At 44.0% G+C, this 20,902-nt stretch overlaps 1 protein-coding gene across 1 annotated transcript; it reads left to right on the forward strand.

The window, feature by feature from the left end:
• The first annotated feature begins 5,089 nt into the window (after positions 1-5,089).
• TMEM170B (transmembrane protein 170B) lies at positions 5,090-20,651 on the forward strand. Its single transcript, XM_068166874.1, has 3 exons — positions 5,090-5,293; positions 10,524-10,694; positions 18,485-20,651. Exons 1-3 carry the CDS (start codon positions 5,197-5,199, stop codon positions 18,613-18,615), a joined length of 399 nt encoding a protein of 132 aa, XP_068022975.1. The 5' UTR covers positions 5,090-5,196; the 3' UTR covers positions 18,616-20,651.
• Positions 20,652-20,902: the final 251 nt, after the last annotated feature.

The following is a 20,902-nucleotide window of genomic DNA, read 5'->3' on the forward strand; positions in this document are numbered from 1 at the left end:
GGTGATATTTAGCCCATGATATCACCTTACTTCCTTCCTCTCGTACATAACTGTCAAGGCGTCTTCATCCATCACCAAGACTTGGGGCTGAGATCACGTTTCAGCCTTTTAAGAGCTGGGATTACGAGACCAAAGATCTCTGAGTGACCCAGTTCTCAAACCACAGCTAGCTGTGGTTGCCAATTCTTCTGATTGAATAGTAACTTCTGGCTGTAAAACGATGGTTGAGAAGGGGGACAAGCACACAGAAATCTATTGCTAACATCTGAGGTATTAATTTACTATCTGCACTTGGTAATGCCTTGTCAGTGACTTGAATCATGGGCTATAAAAAAAAAAAAAAAGAGAAACCTTTGAAGCAGGGACAAAATGTCTGGATATTTGAACAGTGCTGGGATTATCCATTCAGTACAACCAGATCTTGAACAGCCCTTTAGCTGCAGTGCCAGTCCACCTGCATGGCTAGCGCTGCTTAGAAAACCACAAGTGGAAATTTCGTTCTTCAGGGGGATCAAAATAGGTTGTTTGCATTTTGACTTTTCCACTATGCCAAAAAAAGCTGATTTTATGATGGAAAAAAAAAATTAACTCCTTGTTTCAAAATGTACTGTTGCAGGAAGTTTAATGTTGTTTGTTTTCCTAAAAAGACATGACTTAAGGAATTGGTTCCACTTTACAAGTGGAAAATGATTCAGCCAAGGGCTCTTCAATCCCATTTATCATTATTTCAAGTCCTGAAAGCAGTAAGAGAACTTATTATACAAGCTTGTGTAGACATATTCTAATCTTTCATGGGGCAGAGAAATTAAGCTGACCCTACTTTTCCACCTGTAAAACGAATTTATTTTGACCAAAATCAGGGTTTACAGCCGGCTCCTTGCAGTGCTTCACATTCAGGCAGCGATCTCCCAGCTACTGTGAGGGAAACAGGCAGCAGGAGTTATACTGGGAGGAAAGCGAGATTGTCTGGAATAAGCATTACTCCATGTGTAAGTTTTCAGGTGTTCCTCATGAACATCTTCATTGGTGTGCTTGAACTGCTAAGGGCTGCCCGAAGGCTGTAAAGGCTAAGTGCTGGTTTTCAGACAGTCCATGTTTAGCTTGGCCCTGGTGCCTCCAGCTGTGAGGAGGGGTGGCCATTGGGTGCCACCCTCAATGAAGAGGACCTCACATGGCAAGACCTGTACTCTGGCCCCTGCCACATCACACTGGAGTGGAAATGTTGGTTTTATCTGTACGTAAACATCGGAGGTTGACCTTGATGTCATTGCTGTTGCTATGTATGTAGCTGTCTACAAAGCTCACCATAATCCCCACAGGGAGTTAATGCTCTCAGGCCTTCCATGGCAACCCCTCCCGGGTGTGAGATCTTGATGAGGACAAAACACTGGCCCCCAAGTCCCTGCTGGTATGAAGTTACAGTAGGGAGGAATAAATTTTGGCTGCTTCTGCTGCTTCATTCAAGGCACTCTTTTCCTCCAGCATGGTTCTCCCAGTGTTGTTGGGAAATGTCATAGCTATGTGTGCTGGGTTTTGTTGCAGTACAGCTGATCTTCTCCATAGTAGCTTCTATGGGGCTGTTTTGAATTTGTAATGAAAAGTGTTGATAACACAGGGATGTTTTAGCTATCACTGAGCAGTGCTTGCCTTTTCTGCTCCTCATACCACCCCACCCGTGAGTAGGCTTGGGAAGTACAAGATGGGAGGGTACGCAGCTTGGACAAGTGACTCCAACTGACCAAAGGGATGTATGAGACTGTATGGCCTCATGCTCTGCGTATAAAGCTGGGGAAGAAGGAAAAGGGTCTTCTCAAGTCACCATTACACATGATGGAGCCCAGCTTTCCTGGAGATGGCTGAGCACCTGCCTAGAGATGGGAAGTGGTGAATGAATTTCTTGTTGTGCTTTGCCTGTTTATGTGGCTTTTGCCTTAAACTGTTTTTAACCTCAAGCAGTCACATTTTTTTCCCCCTTCCAACTCTCTCACCCATCCCACCAGGGGAGAGTGAATGAGCAGCTGTGTGGGGTTTAGTTGCCAGCTGGGGTTAAACCATGACACCATGCACCATTTTTTTGCTTTAAGGTGAATAACAGTATTTTCCTTGATGATCCAGGGAGCCTTGTATTTATGTGACAGAAGTGTTTCAAATTTGTACCCAGCTTACCTGGTGGATGATGGACTGAGGACTAAATTGAATAAAATGAGATAAATTATGTCCCCTTGTAAGGTGAGTCTCTGCCCCTTTGTCATTTCTGCACTGTCAACAAAACATCCTATCACCACAGGCCTTTGTAAACAGTCTCTCTCCAGCCTTCTTGTAGGCCCCCTTCAGGTACTGGAAGGCTGCTATTAGGTCTCCCTGGAGCTTTCTCTTCTCCAGGCTGAACAACCCCAGCTCCCTCAGCTTGATCTCACAGCACAGGTGCTCCAACCCCTGATCATTTTCATGGTCCTTCTCTGGATGTTTGGAGATACTGCCAAGGACTAGGGTGCAGAAAGGCTCTTCTTTAGACTTCCTCCTGTGCAGACCAAGGTCACTGCTGAAACCTATGTGCCACATTGGGATGCAGTAAGTAAGACCTGGCACCTGCAGGGAGGAGGATAATAGGAGACCCTAAACCGGCCAATTAGGGATTCCATCCCATCTATGCCACATTCAGTATAAAGCTGAAGGATCCTAAGAGGTTAACCTCCTTCTCCAATGGCCAGTGTCCAAGGAGGACTGTCTGTTCTGCCTTTGATCCCAATTCATGTATTCCTCAATCCAGTTCCCATCTGCCACTGAGTCCCACCTGGGACTTTCTCAGTGCCTGCCCAGAACATCAGTGGTGACGGTGACGTAATTGCCATCAGGGCTTGGCATCCATGTTGTTTTTGTATATACCTGTATCTATTTCATTTTACTGTTGTTATTTTCATTAAGCTGTTTTCTTTCCCAAGCCATCAGTTTCTCTCCTTTATTGCCCTTCTCTTTGGGAAGGAAGAGGGGTTAAGAGAGAGTGTCTGTCACTCCTTTAGTGGCTGTCCCAACCCTGACCCTTCATATTTCTATGATCATAGAACAGGGACCTGACCCAGCAGCTGGGTCCTTTCTCCATCATGATGATCCTACGCTTAATCAGTAGAAGCCAGAGTCCTCTGGGGAGTCCTTCACTGTGAGTGTCTGTTGCCTGGCTTGGTACCTATTTGTAGAAATGCCAAGTGTTTTCAGTTGCAAAGAAAAGGCTTTGGGAGCAGTCCACTGAATCAAGCATCCCACAATAGTCTATCTAAAAAAAATAAAAAGAAAATCAGGTCATTGGCATCAAGCAGGATGCTAGCTGATTTGTGTGTCATGGCTCTTCATCTATAAATTGCAAATTACCTCTTCAACCCCATACATCAAAGAACGCAGACATAAAATTATGTTTATGAAGCACCATAGCAAGCACTACTGAAGATAAGCCAGTGAGGAAACGTGGCACTGAATATGGCATAAATATATCTTTATGAAGGGGGGGAGCAGCTGCAGCCATTTAAGTCAGCGAGCATCATGCACCCTGTGCTCTGAAAGAGGCAATGTTCATCTTAAAAGATAGAAGCACTAAGCACGGTTACAGAATTAAGATCTGTTGAAGCATTGTTTTGCAACTTTCAAGGGCTTGACTCTGCAGCAGTACAGAGTGCAGAGCTCTTGGGTTCAAAGGAACAGGCAGAACTATTACTCTGCCTTAGAGAAGCCACATCTAGAGTGCTGAGTCCAGTTCTGGGTGTTCAAGAGTGAAAAGAGAACTACTGCAGAGGCTCCAGCAGGGGCTCTGAAGATGCTGAGTGAACTGGAACATCTTTCTCATGAAGAAAGGCTGCAAAACATGGGGTTGTTTAGCCTGAAGAAGACTGAGAGGGGATCTCCTCGATACTTATCAGTATCTAAAGAGCATGTATGAAGAGGATGGGGACGGACTCTTTTCAGCAGTGTCCAGCAACAGGACAAGGGCCAAGGGGCACAAACTAGACATGTAAGCTCCACCTGCACATAAGCAAAAACTTCTTTCTTGTGAGAGTGTCAGAGCACTGAGAAGGCTACCCAGAGAGACTATTGAGCCTGCTACTCTGGAAACATTCAGCACTCACCCGGACACTGCAGTCCTGAGGAAACTGCTCTGGGCGGCGCTGCTTTAGCAGAAGGATTGAACTAGATGGTCCCCAAATGTTCCCCCCAAGCATGCAGGGATTGTGTTACACAGCACTGCCTGGGTGCTACCTCTGGATGAAAGCCTTCTGCTCCACGAACTGCTGCCACCCGAATTCAGACAGCTGCGGCCTTCCCAAGCACATCTACCTCTGCCCCCGTCCCCTCTCGGAGCTCATCGCTGTCTTCTCACCCGCAGTATCTCCATTCCCCCACAACGGCCAGCGTCGGCCGTCCGGAGAGCCTCGGCCTGCTACGCTGCTAACAAAGTTTTGACGCCGCGCGCAGAAGCCAGTCCCATTTCTGCTCGGCACCCCGGGGAGCGGGCAGGCCCCTCCCGGACGGGAGTACGATGCCCCAGCTGCCGCTCCGCACCCGCTGAACGGCGAGGAACCCCCCGAGAGCGGAGGCGGAGCCACGGTCACGCGGGGTAAGCCAGTCCCTACTGCGAGAGCCAATCAGGGAGAGGGGTGCAGCTCGCGCACCGCTTATCGGTCACTGGAACCCCGCCCTCTTTGTCCCGCCCACCGAGATGAGCACGGGGCTACCCGCCTGAGGGAGGGCGGAGCCTGGCCGGCGCCCCGCCCATGCCCCAGGTGATGCCGGTGACCGGGGTGACGACGCCGCTGGCGAGGCGGTGGCTGCCGTGCCCCATGGAGAAGGAGGGCATGGAGATGGGGTCTGAGTGGGCCTGCTCGTCCGTTCTCGCCGCTGGCTCGCACCTCGGGGCCGCCCTGCCGTGCCCCTGAGCTGCGGGGAAGCGCCAGTGGCCGGCCTGACCGCTCAGCTTCTCCCCGCCCGCCCCCGGCCGCCATCTCACCCCCTCGGTTCTCGATGTCTCCCTCGCGGCGCGAAGGCTCCTTCGCCGCTTCCCCGCCCTTTTGCTCCTCGTTGCCGCAGCCCTCCCGCCCCGCGATCTGGTGGCGAGAGGCGTCCGGCCTGCCGTTGTCAGGCTGTAGCTGCCGCCCATCCCCTGTCCCGCCCGGCTGAGGAGCGGCGGAGGCCGCTGGACCACTCGCCACCATGAAGGTGGAAGCGGGAGACAACTCCATGATCAACCTGTCGGTGCAGCAAGTGCTGAGTCTCTGGGCTCACGGCACCGTCCTCCGCAACCTCACCGGTAACCGGGCGGCAGCTGGGCGTGGGTGTGCCGGGAGGAGGAGGAGGAGGAAGGCGGGCGGGCCCCGGCCCACGCATGGAGGCGGCAGGGCGAGCTGCCGGGGGTGGGGGCGAGTTGTGGGGTTACGCATGTGCCACCCCTGTGTGGAGGTAGTGAAGGAGTAGTGCCGCCGGTGCGGGAGCTCGGGGCTTCTACCGCTCCGGGTGGAGATCGCACACCCGCGGTGCACAATGGAGGACGTGGGCGCGGGGCTGGGGTGGTTTCCCGGTGTGTTACACCTGCGGAGGGCTGGTGTTGGTGTTCCAGAGTCTGTGTGTGTGCGTATCTGCTTCCGTAAGCACCTATATCGTGTCTGAGTGTGCAGGCAGAGCCAGGCTGTGGGGATGGTACGTCCGGAGAAACCAGAGGGGTTGTGCGGGTTAGGTGCTGGGGGGACTGGTGTGTGTGTGTGTGTGTCTGGTATCTGGATGAGTGAAGGAGCGATGGATGTGTTTGCTCACTATTGTACCCATGTACGTAAAAAAAGGTTAGTGGTGTAGAGTATGAGCGAATTTGATGGGTACCCCAGTGTGAGTAAAGGGTTGTAGAAAGTGTGTGAATATGTAAATATATATGGAAGACTGGAGTATGTTTGGAGGCATGGTTTGGGTTTTGCCTGTTTTTTTTATCCCCGTGGGTATAAGCTCACATATCTTATATATCCAGCTATAGAAAACATAAAAAGGCAAAGAAATGGAATGTGAGAATTGAAGACTTCCCACCCCAAGTATACTCCTGGACAAGATCACTGTGGGAGTTGAGGTGTCAATTTTTTCCTGACAAATAGACATAATCTTAAGCATCAGGGATTCTTGAAGACTGAGCTGTTCTGAAAAAATTCTGTGAGCCCAAGTCGAGTTCAGGTCTTCATTTTGTGTTAGGAGGTGGAAGCTTTAGCTAGTTTTGGCAGGAACTGGCTGTTTTTTTCTGCTCAAGCTCATGCTGAAAAAGGGGTGTGGGTTACTGCAAGACCCAGGGCAGGAGAGGTGTTTCTGCTGATTCTCCTTTCTGTCCACGTGTAAGGAAAAGCCTAAGCTCCCACCTTTGAATAAACAGGAATTTGATGTCAGTAGCAGAGATGTGACTGAGTAAATCAATTCTGCTTGGTAGAGGGGCGGTGAGTGATTAGTGGAAAATGGAGTGCAGGGGATTTGTTTCAGGTATTTGTGACAATCTTCTAGTATCTGTGAAAATTATGTTACCTTTTCCTCTCTTGTGTAGTGATGATTGCTAGCTTTACTTTTAAAATCCATTCAAGGTGGAAGAAGTGTGATGGGGAAGTAGTGGTGTAGCTGAAGTGGAAGCTGTAGCAAACAAAGTGATCATCTTAGGCTTTATTGTCATTCTTATTCATTTAACTTCCAGGATACTTTTATAAATGTAATGAAAAGCTTATCTCTGAATCATTTTGCCTAAAGATGTATGTCTGCTGATTATATTGTCCAGACATTAAAAGTGGTGACACATTAATACAACTAATTTTTTTTCCCCTTGTAGTTATTTTTGCATAGTTACTGCAAAAATACATCTTGTGCTCTTAGATGGAAAAGTTCATGATGGATTTAACTGTTCTCCATGACAGTGTCCCCTAGGAAGTTTTTCTTAGAGCCTTATGCAACAGAGGTGTTTCTTATGAAATTCAGTGCTGAGTGTTAAGTAAGCAAACCAGTTTGTTCCTTGGTGCTTTTGCAACATGAGCAGGGGTTACACAAGAAGTTGTTCGTGTGGAATGGATTTCCTTTTTAGTTTAATAATAAAAGCAATCAATTACCCATTGTAGAATTAGTAGAGAGTGTGTCTGTGGCAGTTGTAGTTGCACAGTGGTTTGTGAATTGATGCTTAAACACAGGTTGCCCTTAAAGCCCTAAGCTCCTGCACTCAATGTTCTTAAGGGCTGTTGGCAGTTAATAACTTGAACTGGATTTAAAATCTTCTTTATCACTGCTTTGTGTTTACTTTTGGACTTCAAAGTTGTGGTCTGGATGTGGCTTTTAGGTTGCCCAAGTAAAAATTTATCTTCTCCATCTAAACACTGCTGGTTGTGTTTGTGCAGAGTCGTAACATTTTATCAGCGCTCTGCTTGAAAATACCCTTGTTTTCCACAACTTTCAGCAGGAGCCTGATATGAGCTCCAGCCTAACCCAGGAATGCTTCAAACCTCAATGGTTTCATTTTGTTGGGCTTTTTCCCCTTGAAATTAAGCTGAACTGTTCTTTTTCTACCATATATGTGTGATTATTCAATTTCCCTTATTTTGTGTCAGGATACAACAGTATATGTTATTGCAACCATTAAAGAATAAAAACCTCATAATTAATCACTAGGAAATGAGAGGCATCCTCTTACTAAGGAGGTATGCTAGAATGGTTCCAGGCACAAAAGGAAGTGGCAGAGTTGTACTTTATTCCCTCTTCAGGGACACTTTACCTTTCATTCCACTTTTTTAAACCCATTTCTTCTTACAGCAGGTGAGAATCTTTTACAAGACTGTGTGTGAGGGGCGGGGAAGGACAAAACCCACTGCTCCTGGTCTCTCTGCTCATATCTTGTCTAGTAACTTGGTAAAGAAAAGCTCTTCAGATGTTTTCATTTAACTAATTCAGGTGTGTGAGTTGGTGGAGAGTAGATAATCTAGAGCCTATGTACTTGCTGGAGTTGCTTAAATAAAAAGCAGCTCCAGGTAGAGGATGATCTGGAAGTTATTTGCGCTGTTTGCCATTGTCCTTCATCCTGCTGTCTGCCTTCTGGAAGGAGGACCATCACAGTTGTCTAATGTCAGTTAGGATGGATTCAGTGTGTGTTGCTCTTATGGAGAAGAAGAAAAAAGTGTTCTTTTACACAACAGGCCTTTTGAGGCTGTTTCTATTCTCAGGTCTCCTGCCCTAAATGTAAAGCTAATTTTCTTTGAGTCTTATTTGGGACGTAAATAAAACCTGAGCTAGTTGCTCACTATGCAGCTATTTTGTTGTGGAAGGGTTTGTCAACATTTTTGGTTTCTTAATTACAGGGGAGTAAGTTAGCCTTCACATAATCTTTCCTTTTCTCCTGAAAATACAGTCATCCCAGTGAGTCTTCCTAAGAGTGGAAATCAGTTGTCTTTTCTGCTTGGTGAGGGGCAGTGATGACCACAAAGACTGATTTCCAAACAGGTGATGCAGTGCTTAGTGAACCCCATGGGAACTACAGGGAATGATTGTGTCTAACAGAGTCAGGTTCCCACAGATTTTCTTGGTTGAGTTACAAGATTTTTAGCTGCAATGGCATTTTAGGGGAGAATGACTGAAAGTGCAGCTCTCAGCATCCAGGGACTGTGCTTCAGACTTATTCAGAGGGAGACTACCAAGAACTTCACTTCTCCTCTCCATAGCATATCTAAATGTTGGCTGTTCACTGCTGAACAGGCTGCTGTAATTACAGATCCCCTCTCACCTGAGTCTTCTGTTCTTGGGCTAATGCAGTTTTACAAACCTGCCTGACACCTGCCTGAATTCAGTATCCAGCAGAGCACACCTTCTAGAAGCTTGGTTTTTAAATGTTTCAGAGTTGTAAGCCCTAGGAGACAGTGTTGCCTTTCATGCTTTTGGGAAAAGGAAAGGGTTGAGTCTGCTCTCAAAGCGATGGTAAAGGAAAAAGCTTAAACTGTGTTCATGCTGTGGATGTACAAACAATATTGGCTCTTGAGTCAAAGTACCATGGTTATTCTGTAGCAAACATTCTTTCTCAGAATCCTTTCACCACTCTGTTGTTTGAGCTGCTAAACATTATTAAAGCTCATTTATTGGGTCATATTTTAGCTCCTATGACCGATGTATGGCGAGCTGTAAAATGACAGGTTTGCCTCAAGAGCAAAGTATCCTGCTGTTGTAAGGAAGCTGTACTTTGTGGGGTTTTTTGAGGGGGATCAGCAAAAACTCCAATTAGTGACAGTTTCAGGGGATATGTCAGAAAAGTGTGCCCCAATTTGCTGAATTATTTTTTCCCCCTTCTGTTGCATTTCCTGGGATTTCCTGTTGCATTTCCAAGCTGTGCCAGGGGAAGTTTAGGCTTGAGGTGAGGAGAAAGTTCTTCACTGAGAGAGTTGTTAGCCATTGGAATGGGCTGCCCAGGGAAGTGGTGGAGTCACCATCCCTGGAGGTGTTCAGGAGGGGATTGGACGTGGCACTTGGTGCCATGGTTTAGTCATGAGGTGTTGGGTGACAGGTTGGACTTGATGATCTTTGAGGTCTCTTCCAACCTTGTTGATTCTGTGAAAATATCCCCTGCACAGAGGGGGAAAATATCACTCACTGTCCTCAGTTTTAATTCATTCCTGATTACTTCATAGTCATTTTGAAAATCACAGCAAAAGAACCATCTCATCTAACCCTTTTTTTGAGTTTCAGTAAATGTTTTTAGAAGATTGCCAAGGGATAAAGGTTCTTTTAATTGTTATGTTGATTCGTGGATGGATCCTGATCTTTTCAATGATGATGATGTCTGCTTTTCCTCACAGAAATATGGGTACTCACACATTCTCAAGAACTCTTGTTCCTTCTTAGTAATCTCAAAAATAGTGGCTAGCTGCCTCTGTGAAGCTCTGTGCTGAGCAATTAGAAGCAAGGAGGTAGATGTGTTTAAAATTTCTTGTGGACATTGTCCTGTATTTATTTGTGCCTTTGAAATGGAAATGCAATGGAAAACACTACTGCAACTCCTGGGTAAATAAACTGAAGTCTTTCATGTTAGTTTTCCTCCCATTTGATGTTTCCTGGTGCTGTTTGTTGTGGGGAAAAAAAACGTATCAACAAGACAAACCCAGAATCAAACTCCCAAACAATTCTTTGTTTCAGATAATATCTCATTATGGAGGAATAGTTACAATGCCCAGTAAGAAATTGCAATCAGTGTTGTTTAAAGAAACCAATAAAAGAATGATGAATTTCTCATAATAGCACATCTGAATTAAGAATTGTGCCAGGATCCTTTGTGTATAATTCTTTTTTATCATTATAGAGTTATTCCTTCATGATGGACTGCTAGAAGAGGGAGAGAGTCTTGAGCATGTGCCAGTGCAGTCACATTGATTCTTTTTAAGATGCAAATCAGTGTTGCTTTCCTCTTGCTGCTGATTATATGTTCTGTTTGAAAGTTTCTTACTTATGAAGTTCTGGTCTCAGAAATATTAACCCTTTGTTTGACTGCTTTCTTTCAGAGATGTGGTACTGGGTTTTCCTCTGGGCTCTCTTCTCCTCTCTCTTTGTCCATGGTGCTGTGGGAGTACTAATGTTTGTGATGCTGCAGAGGCATAGGCAGGGGAGGCTGATTTCTGTCATTGTGGTCAGCATTGGATTTCTGGGTTCTGTAACTGGAGCAATGATAACCAGTAAGTCTGTCTTGGTTTTTTTCTTTGATTTCTTTTTCTTTCTTATTTTACATCTACTTTCTAAAATAATAAAAGCATTAAAAAAAACCCAAACAAACAACTTTTTCTTAGGGACTGGTTGTTAAGGGCTTTGCCTTAGTTATGTAGTTAATAATGACAGCTGAGTTGCTCTTCTATTATGTAAAGATAAAGCCACTATAAATTGTCAGAGTTAGACAGAAATACCAAGCCATTCAAAAGGTGTGTACACTCAACATCAAGCCATTCAAAAGGTGTGTACACTCAACATCAAGGCATTCAAAAGGTGTGTACACTCAACATCAAGCCATTCAAAAGGTGTGTACACTCAACATCAAGCCATTCAAAAGGTGTGTACACTCAACAGGCAACAGCTTTTTGGACTCAGGAAGAGCAATCCTGTCCTACCATACTTCTCACAGATGTTTTTGCCAAAGGTTTCTGACTGAGATCACCTCTTAGTACCCTAAAAGCCTTCCCTTTTGGAAATGAGGCCCTGATTCCATTGGTTGCAAGGTTGACTTCCTGCTCCTCTCCTTTGGTCTACTGGTGTTTTCTAAATTACACCTGGACAGGATGTAGCTCTTCTAAAAGAAATGCAATGCAGGGAATTATTTATAGCTAAGAAAATTTGTTTGTTTGTGGAAGTTACACTTGGCTCATGATTTTGAAAGAACTTTCAATTCTTGGCTTGGGCATGATGCTATTTTATTTGGGATGGGGAGGAAGGCCATTAGACATAGCTTAAGTTTTTGGAGGGGGAAAAAAAAAAATGCTGCTGTTCTAGGTAAAATGCTCTTTGGCTGGGCCATCTGTTGCAGTTTCTTATGGTATTAGTCTAATGCCTACCACTCAAGACGTATTTTATACCTTTTCTTTTATGACTTGTCATTGTATCCATAGATAAGATCCTAACCATTTTTCCCTCTTAAAGCAGCATGCTGACAGGTTCACAGAACTAGAGTTAAAACCTATACTCCTCATTAGAATGTTGCAGGAAGCAAGATTATTGTGTGTGGTAAAGTGCAGAAGTGCTGCACTTCACCAAATGTGGCACAGAAGTGGTGTCACCAAGGGCATTTTGAGGAAGTGTTACCTCACTGTTTTCATCTAGAGCTACTGGTATCAGAAACTGGGTTCCCATCTTTCCTAAGTAATTCCATTATCTGTGTCAATACTGAAAAATGTGCCATGAGAGCAGTAGGACACTTTATTCAGTCTTTGGCTGTGTCATATGCAGCTACTTTTACCTGACTTACAGACTGCAGTGGCTTTGCCAAGCGAATGAGAACACAGTGAGTTTTCTATTTGGGAGGGGAAAGAGAAATAGTGAATATTATTTTTATGGGAAAGCTGACATGAACATCAGTGGGTTGAATGAAGTTCATGTAAACCTGAGCAGTACTTGCTGCCTAAAGATCTTCAGTGTTAAGTCTTGGCTAGTCACTAATATCAGTGGCAGATGCTCTCTTATAAACCTTTTTCCTTCCCAAAGAGAAGACAAAGGGCATAAGGGAGAGGGACTGATGTGTTGGAAAAGAAAACTAAAGCAGCTTTGATCAAAATAATAAAAATAACATGAAACAGATACAAAGCAGTATCAAACCCAACCTCCTGGTGCCAATTATGTCACTATTGCAACTGGTGCTGGGCGCAGGCACTGCGGAAGTCCCAGACTGGACTCAGTGGCAGACAGGAATCAGATTCAGGAGCTTAATCCTGCAACTGGAATCAGGAACATATGGATGGGGATCAAAGGCAGTATGGACCGAGTCGTCCTCTGATGCCAGCCATTGAAGAAGAGGCTTGACCCTTCATGATCCCTCAGCTTTATGCTGACCATGACATAGATGGTCTGGTTAGGGTCATTGTTCCTCTCTGCAGGTGCAGCCTTTTACATTCTGTGCCCCAGTGTGGCACCCAAGATTTAGCAGTGACCTTGGTCTGCATAGGAGCAAGTATAAGCCTTTCTGCACCCCAGCCCTTTGTAGTAGCTGTGAACATCAGAGTTATCACTGCTGGAAGCAGATGCTATCTGTGAAAACATGCTGTCAACTTCAGTGAGAAGAATCTGAGCTGAATATTAAAATCACTGGCCAGAATTAGTTCTGTTCTAACACAAACAAGTTGTTGACAAGATGTTCTAATCTGAAAGGCATTTGAGGGTAAGGAACTGTGAATCCAGCAACCATTGAAGAGTCTGTAGGCAAGGCTTTCTGCTGTTCATTTCCATTTTTCCATGCACTGCTCAGATAGCAAAATGATGCTGTTACCACAGCTTCGGACACACTCACGGGTAATCTGTGTCAGATAATTTCTTATTACTACTGAAAGTCCATCTTGTTGCTTTTCAAGGTTAAATGAAAATGCTAATGTCATGAGAAGTTTCATTAAGCCTTCCCTCAAAAGTCTGTTTTAATTGCCATGTATTTCTCAGCTTAGAATTCTGTCATTCAACACAGTGTAGTTCAGTGTAACCCATCCTTTTTTTTAGCCAAGGTGAGATGAAACCAGTGGAGTGCCTTATGTTACACGTTCTGCTGCTTTTTGTTCCAAGATTACAATGCCAGTGGTCCTTTTACAAGGGCAATTGTGCATCAGCATTCCTGAAGAACTAAAGATAGGAAATGTGATGCTGGAATATCCAAGCAGAGACTTTTATGCCATTCTGTGGTGAGAAAGGGTCAGGCTCAGTGCTTCTCAGATGAAAGGACTTCGTGTCTTTTATCTATGCATAAAAAAGAGGAGCAACACAGATGTATTTTTGGCATTCAGTTTTGTAGGCTAAAACACTTAACAAATAAGCAGTCCTGGTTTTGTGTAAATTCACCTGAGAATTTCTCCAGCCTTAGCCTTTAGACTTGTTATAATGTTCCCAAAGGCTTTGCACAGAGCATTGCAGTTTGCTTAGCCAAATCATTTTACTATCAGGTATTTTTATTTCTGGACAGCACTGGGTTGTTTCATACTGAAAGAGATTCTGTGGGGAGCTTCTGAAGACAAATTATGGTGATAAATTATGAAAGAGAGGGTTTTTAATAGCTATTGCACTGCAAGTTGAAGGATTTTGTTATGTAGATATCCCTGGTCTAGTGGGGAAGAAATTGAAATAGAAAACTAACTTCAACTTCCACTTTGTATTTCCAGTCCCCTGCATCATTTGTGTAGGTGAATGAATACAACAGAGATCATTAAACAATGCCATCTTTCAAATTTTCTGGCCTTCTGGAATCCTTTTAACAGCACAGAGAAAAGCAGGAAGCATCTCAATTTCTAGGCTTTGAAAAAAACCAAAAACACAGAACTTGATGGTTACATAAAAGTTATAAAAGATTGACTAAATAGCACTGGAGACTGTCTAAAACAAACCAAACAAATTAATCAAGAGCAGACAAATGTCAGGCATTTTAGCTCTATTTCATCCAGAAGGGTCTGTTCTTCCTTCTCTCCCCAAGCACAGTCTTTTTTGGTGCTATGTTCTCATTTCCCTCCTTGGCAGCCTATTGTGGTACACTGTGGCTCTGTTCCAGCTGTGCTGGGTTATGCATTACAGGTCGTATTGTGCCCTGCTATTTGAGTATAAATACACATTCTAGAAAACATTGATAATAAACCCAAACATTTGGTAGCTTGACAAATATCTCGCTGTTTTCCCCGGGAAACAGAAGTAATCTGCTTCTTGATCAACTACTAGCATCAAATCTTTGTCCTAAACATAAGGAAAAATGACTTTGCTGTGAGGGGTGGCTGAACACTGGACCTGGCTGCCCAGAGAGGTTGTGGAGTCTCCTCCTCTGGAGAGATTCCAAACCTGCCTGGAAGTGATCCTGGGTAACCTGCTCTGGGTGACCCTGTTTTAACAGGACAGTTGGACTAGATTATAGAATAGAATACAATAAACCAGGTTGGAAGAGACCTTCAAGATCATGTCCAACCCATCATTCAACGCCATCTAATCAACTAAACCATGGCACCAAGCACTCCATCAAGTCTCCTCCTAAACACCTCCAATGATGGTGACTCCACCACCTCCCCAGGCAGCCAACGGGCAATCACTCTCTATGAAGAATTTCTTCCTAACATCCAGCCTAAATCTCCCCTGGCACACTTGAGACTGTCCCCTCTTGTTCTGGTGCTGGTTGCCTGGGTGAAGAGACCAGTACCCACCTGGCTACAACCTCCCTTCAGTTAGTTGTAGAGAGCAATAAGGTCTCCCCTGAGCCTCCTCTTCTCCAGGCTAAGCAACCCCAGCTCCCTCAGTCTCTCCTCATAGGGCTTGTGCTCCAAACCTCTCACCAGCTTTGTTGCCCTCCTCTGGACACGTACCTCCAGAGGTCCTTTCCAACCCTCACCATGGTGGCATTCTGTGAAATTCTGCTGTCTCACTTACCTGGTTTGAATTTACTCTAGAGTTCAATCCTAACATAATCTTAATGTCAGTACTGAGCTTGATTAAAGGATCTCTCAGCTTTGGACAGCAGATAGTCAAGGGATAAATGGAAAAGCTTATGCCAGGTAGCTGGGTGTAACAGCAGAAGGCTGGCCTTCTGGTGAGACATCTCTGACAAAATGTACTTCACAGAATGTTTTTTCTGTTTTAAAGAACAGTTTGAAACACAACATAAATTAGTTGTTTCTCAATGCTGTTCCTATTTTTTCCCCCCTTTTACTTTAAGGGTTGCATTTTTTAGATGTCACATGGTTCAGATACAGGTTGTACTTGCAGAAAACATGTTGGCCCTTAAATGTATTTCCATGTTCCTGATGACTTTTTGATCCCCTCAGCAGACTGTTCCTGTTAGTGACTGTGCCCAACCAAGAAAATTCTGTATTTGTTTTTAACCCTTCCTTATTATTGAAAAATAAAGAATTGTGGTGTTTTTTCACTTTCCCTTGAGCCTGAAAAAAGACTCTGTGATCCCTGAAAGTGCTTAGTTATGATTAGATAGCATCTGAGACCATAGTTCAGGTTCCTGCATCTGGGTCGAGGCAATCCCAGGCACAAATCCAGGCTGGGCAGTGACTGGCTGGAAAGTAGCCCTGAGGAGAGAGACTTGGGGGTGCTGGTGGACAAAAAGCTCAACATGAGCTCTCAGTGTGCACTTGCAGCCCGCAAAACTAATTAGATCCTGGGCTGCAGCAGGAGAAGTGTGGCCAGCAGGTCGAGGGAGGTGATCCTCCCCCTCTACTCAGCTCTGGTGAGACCCCACCTGGAGTACTGTGTCCAGTTCTGGAGCCCCTATTACAAGAGGGATTTGGAGGTGCTGGAAGGTGTCCAGAGAAAGGCCACGAGGATGATCAGAGGGCTGGAGCACCTCTCCTATGAGGACAGACTGAAGGAGTTGGGGCTGTTCAGTCTGGAGAAGAGAAGGCTCCGAGGTGACCTAATTGTGGCCTTCCAGTATCTGAAGGGGGCCTACAGGAAGGCTGGGGAAGGACTTCTCAGGATCTCAGGTAGTGATAGGACTAGGGAGAATGGAATGAAGCTGGAGGTGGGGAGATTCAGGCTGGATGTGAGGAGGAAGTTCTTCACCATGAGAGTGGTGAAACCCTGGAATGGATTGTCTAGGGAGGTGGTTGAGGCCCTGTCCCTGGAAGTGTTTAAGAGCAGGCTGGATGAGGCTCTGTCCAGCCTGATCTAGTGTGGGGTGTCCCTGCCCATGGCAGGGGGGTTGGAACTAGATGATCCTTGTGGTCCCTTCCAACCCTGACTGATACTATGATACTACTATGATACATACTGAGAGGCTATAAATCTGGGAGAGGGGTTTTTTTTGTATTCATGAAAACCTCTGAATAAAGGACCATAAGCAATGTTTCTTCTTCAGTCAAGGCAAGATGCACTGTGTAGAAAATACCAGGTCAGAAAGTATTGAATAAAAGCTTCACTCTAGGTGAACATCTGAGGTAAGATTGAGCACCTTTTTGTTTCTTTACTTCAGAACACAGCTGTATCGAAGCCTGTTTTTCTTGTTCTAATGAACATTTTAGTTTCCTTTCAAAGCTCAGAAGGTGAGCAGAAAATGTTACTCATCATTAGCATGGTTTTTTTTTTTTTGGCTGATTCATACAGAGACTTAAGCTTTTTCACAGGAATTTGCTCAAAGACATCACAGCTTTACATTTGCTCTGGGACCTTTGTTCTTCAAATGTGTGATAAATCCAGTATTTGAAAGACAGCAGCAGAAGGGAGTTCAGTTGCACCTGTCTTGTCTTTTCAGTGTGGTATTTTGTGCCTGCTTTATCTTGGCTGTTTGACATTATACTTCAAATGGGAATTTGCACATGATTATGGTCTTAATTTTTAACTTGCAGCCCAAAATGCCATCATGTGGGTTAGAAATTTCCTCTTGTACACATTCATGGACGACAATCCAGTGCTTTGAACTTGTTCATGTTTTGCTTGATTTGCTCGACAATTGTTAACAATTTAGTGCTTTAAGTCAGAAGTAAATTGATAAAACATGCCCAGGTTATTGAAGTGAAATATTAAATGAAGCTGAGAGATGTGTAGAATAGAATAAACCAGTTTGGAAGAGACCTGCAAGATCATAGTGTCCAACCTATCATCCAACACCATCTAATTAACTAAACCATGGCACCAAGCACCCCATCCAGTCTCCTCCTAAACACCTCCAATGATGGTGACTCCACCACCTCCCCAGGCAGCCCATTCCAATGGCCAATCACTCTCTCTATGAAGAATTTCTTCATAATATCCAGCCTAAACCTCCCCTGGCACAGCTTGAGACTGTGTCCTCTTGTTCTGGTGCTGGTTGGCTGGGAGAAATGATCAACCTCCACCTATCCACAACCTCCCTTCAGGTAGTTGTAGAGAGCAATAAGGTCTCCCCTGAGCCTCCTCTTCTCCAGGCTAAGCAGCCCCAGCTCCCTCAGCCTCTCCTCACAGGGCTGTGTTCCAAACCCCTCACCAACTTCGTTGCCCTTCTCTGGACTCGTTCCAGCAGCTCAACCTCCTTCCTAAACTGAGGCGCCCAGAACTGGACACAGGACTCGAGGTGCGGCCTAACCAGTGCAGTGTACAGGGACAGAATGACCTCCCTGCTCCTGCTGGCCACACTGTTCCTGATGCAGGCCAGGATGCCATTGGCCCTCTTGGCTGCCTGGGCACACTGCAGGCTCATGTTCATTCTACCATCGACCAGCACCCCCAGGTCTCTCTCTGCCTGACTGCTCTCCAGCCGCTCTGACCCCAGCCTGTGGTGTAAGTGCTTACAGTTATTTTGCAGGCAGTAGCAATTTTGCTGTTGCTGCTTTCTCCCTGTACAAGCACTCTTAAACTACCCTTTGGACTCAGTGAATTTTTAGAGGTTTGGGTTTGTTTTTTTTTGCTAGCTTGTCAAATAAGGAGGCAAAAATGATAAAAATAAACAAAAACCCCCAAACAACAAACCAACCAAAAACCCCACAAAATAACCCACAAACAAACCAACAACAACAAAACCATAGACAATAGAAGCCAAAATATTTTTCTACAGGTAAATAGCAAGGTTTAATTTTCCTTAAATCAAACTGGTGTTGAAAGAGTTGATCCAGTTCTGTTGGGAAAAATTATTGCTGAAAGGCTTAGTTAACTTAAAGAATACAAGCAAGGGTAATAATTTGATAGTGTCATAAAGCAATGTGGTACTTGGAAATGTTCTGTAAACAGCTGTTGTATAGAAACTGTAAATAATTTGTCATCTCTTTCAGCCTTGGCCTTTTCTGTGGTTTGATAGTTGTTCTTTTCTTTTTCTTCTTGTGGTTCTCAGGTGCTGCAGTAGCTGGAATTTACAGAGTAGCAGGAAAGAATATGGCTCCCCTAGAAGCCCTTGTCTTTGGTGTTGGACAGACAGTACTGACGCTAATTATCTCGTTTTCAAGGATTCTTGCAACACTTTGAGACTTGCATACAAGGAGGAAAAAAAACCCATCAACTAGTTTAAAGAAATCATTTCTCTGGAAAGAAACTTGCCAAGAGTGGATTCATCAGCTACAAACTTGAATTCTAGTGCAAGAGAAAGGAAGGTATGTGGAACATGCACTACAAACCTAGAGGCTCAGTCAAATGAGTAGATTGTCCTCTAGTGTCTGAACTGTCATACTTCTGCACTGCGCCTGATGTGCCTCAGTCATAGGCAAGGTTCAACTCGTGTGTCAAAGCTGAGACAAAGCACCTTGAGTAGCTGCCAGTTAATGCTTGGTTGATGGTATTATTGTTCTTAACAGTGTTGTAATGAAATAAAGGGACACTGCTGGAAATTGCTGTACGTGCCAAACCTGGTGGTTAGTTGGCTGGGTGAGCTTTGAAATGGTAATTCTAGAAGGGTGCTGCGAGCATACACTCTGTCTGAATTTGGGTGAAGTAGCCGGATAGCTGTCTTTTGTATTAGCAAAGTCTTGCTGAGTGCTGAATATTTTTATTCAAGCCAACTGTTCAGTCTGTTTCCAAGTGTAGCTGAATCTTGAGGGGGCTTAAGAACCACAGTTTTAACAACTCTGATGTAATTATAATTAGCACGATGTGTAGAATGGCTCATGGCAGTTTTCTGAAGCTCAGCACATCGTTTATTCCTGGGTTTAGCTCAGCAGAAATCAGTTGTTTAAGGAAGCTGTATGAGGGCTAAGTACAATCTGGTGTGTATTCACAAACAAATCTTAAATTGATGCTTTCCTTGAAATTATTTTGTCTTAAACACACAGATGGTTACCAGCCCTTCTGAAAACCTCAGAAAGGGTTTGCTCATTGCAAATAAGCTCTCTATATTTATTTAAGCACTGAGAGGACTCTTAACCCTATGCATATTCTTTCAAGAACACACAAATCTCACAGACTTCAGGAGAACATACCTATGAGGAAAATGGAAAGGGATATAAAAATACAACATACTGGTTTTCTAGCAAACAAAAATGTCGAGTCTCATCATTGTAACTATACTCCAAAAGTTTGGAAGTGGGGCAGCACTGATGTATTTACTACCTTTTTTTTCTGAACACTTTGTATCTTTGGACAGATTAAGGTACTTGGAACTTTGAAATAACTTAGCTTTCAGTAGAACTTGTGCTTTTCTAGTTCAAAAGGGACGGTAGTGTTGTGCATGTGAAGTGTCTTAAATGTGAATGTTTTGGAGTGAATATACATTTTAAGTCTTAATTGCTATTTATGAAATGCAAAATTTAAAGGGCACAACAATTTCTGTGTGAGGAGTGAAGAACTTTTTACATCCTTCAACTGAATGCTTTTCAGCAGCTGGCTTTTAATGCTGACAGGAAGAGTAAATTGCTCAAAGGTTTTGCTGTTAAGATGTCAAGAAGACTTTCAGGACTGTGGAAAACCCTGGGCACCTACTGCACAGCCAAAAAATATGGTGAAAATACAACTTACAATCCAGTCATTGCTTCAGAAAAAATAGAATTAACTTGTCTGCCTTTATTTTATTCCACATAAACTGGTGACATTTTTTAAGTGTTAAGGAGGCTGATATTTGTTTAAAGGTACATGTCTTGTTTGGGGAAAAGTGTGAAGTCACAGGCTTTGCAGGGAACAAGGTAAAATACAGGTCTATACACCATTTCTCTGTTATGTTTTTTGGCTTTGAATTGCTTTAAACTGTGGTTGAATATGTTCTCATTATTCTGAATGTCTTCAGAAACTTATTTATTCTTCACAGGCTGGGGTTTGTCTGTCTTGTGGGTTTTACTTTCTGCTGATACTTGTTAGTATAACAAGCATTGCACTTTAGATAATGAAATTATGACATCTGTAAAAGGCAATTAAAACTTTCCCCCCCAATGTCTTAAATGATGAGAACTGGTTTCAGGTATTAAAGTCAAGTTGAATAATAAAATATTTGAAGATATTTCTCCTAATGTGCCTTGTTCTGTGTGTTTTTAGCAGAGGGGATTTTTAACAACTAGTTTCTTCATTCTTGTTGCACTTCTGTTTCTAATTGATTTGGTTATTTGATACAGTCTCTTTCTTAACAGACATTAAAATATTTCTGTTTGACAGCCTAGAAACACCTGTCTGAATCAAACCCAAAGGTTTCATGAACTACTGTAGGTTGTCTCATGACTTCACCTTACACTGAAGCTTCTTCCTAGTTTCCCCACCTCCTTTAGCTTCCTGATTCTTCTTTATTGTATGAGGCTATTATGCTATCACCAATCAGTGGCTTGCTGTCCTTTAC

Source organism: Melanerpes formicivorus, unplaced genomic scaffold (assembly GCF_026170545.1).
Source record: "Melanerpes formicivorus ecotype bairdi unplaced genomic scaffold, bMelFor1.0.p_v2 SCAF_109, whole genome shotgun sequence".
Classification (NCBI taxonomy): Eukaryota; Metazoa; Chordata; class Aves; order Piciformes; family Picidae; genus Melanerpes; species Melanerpes formicivorus.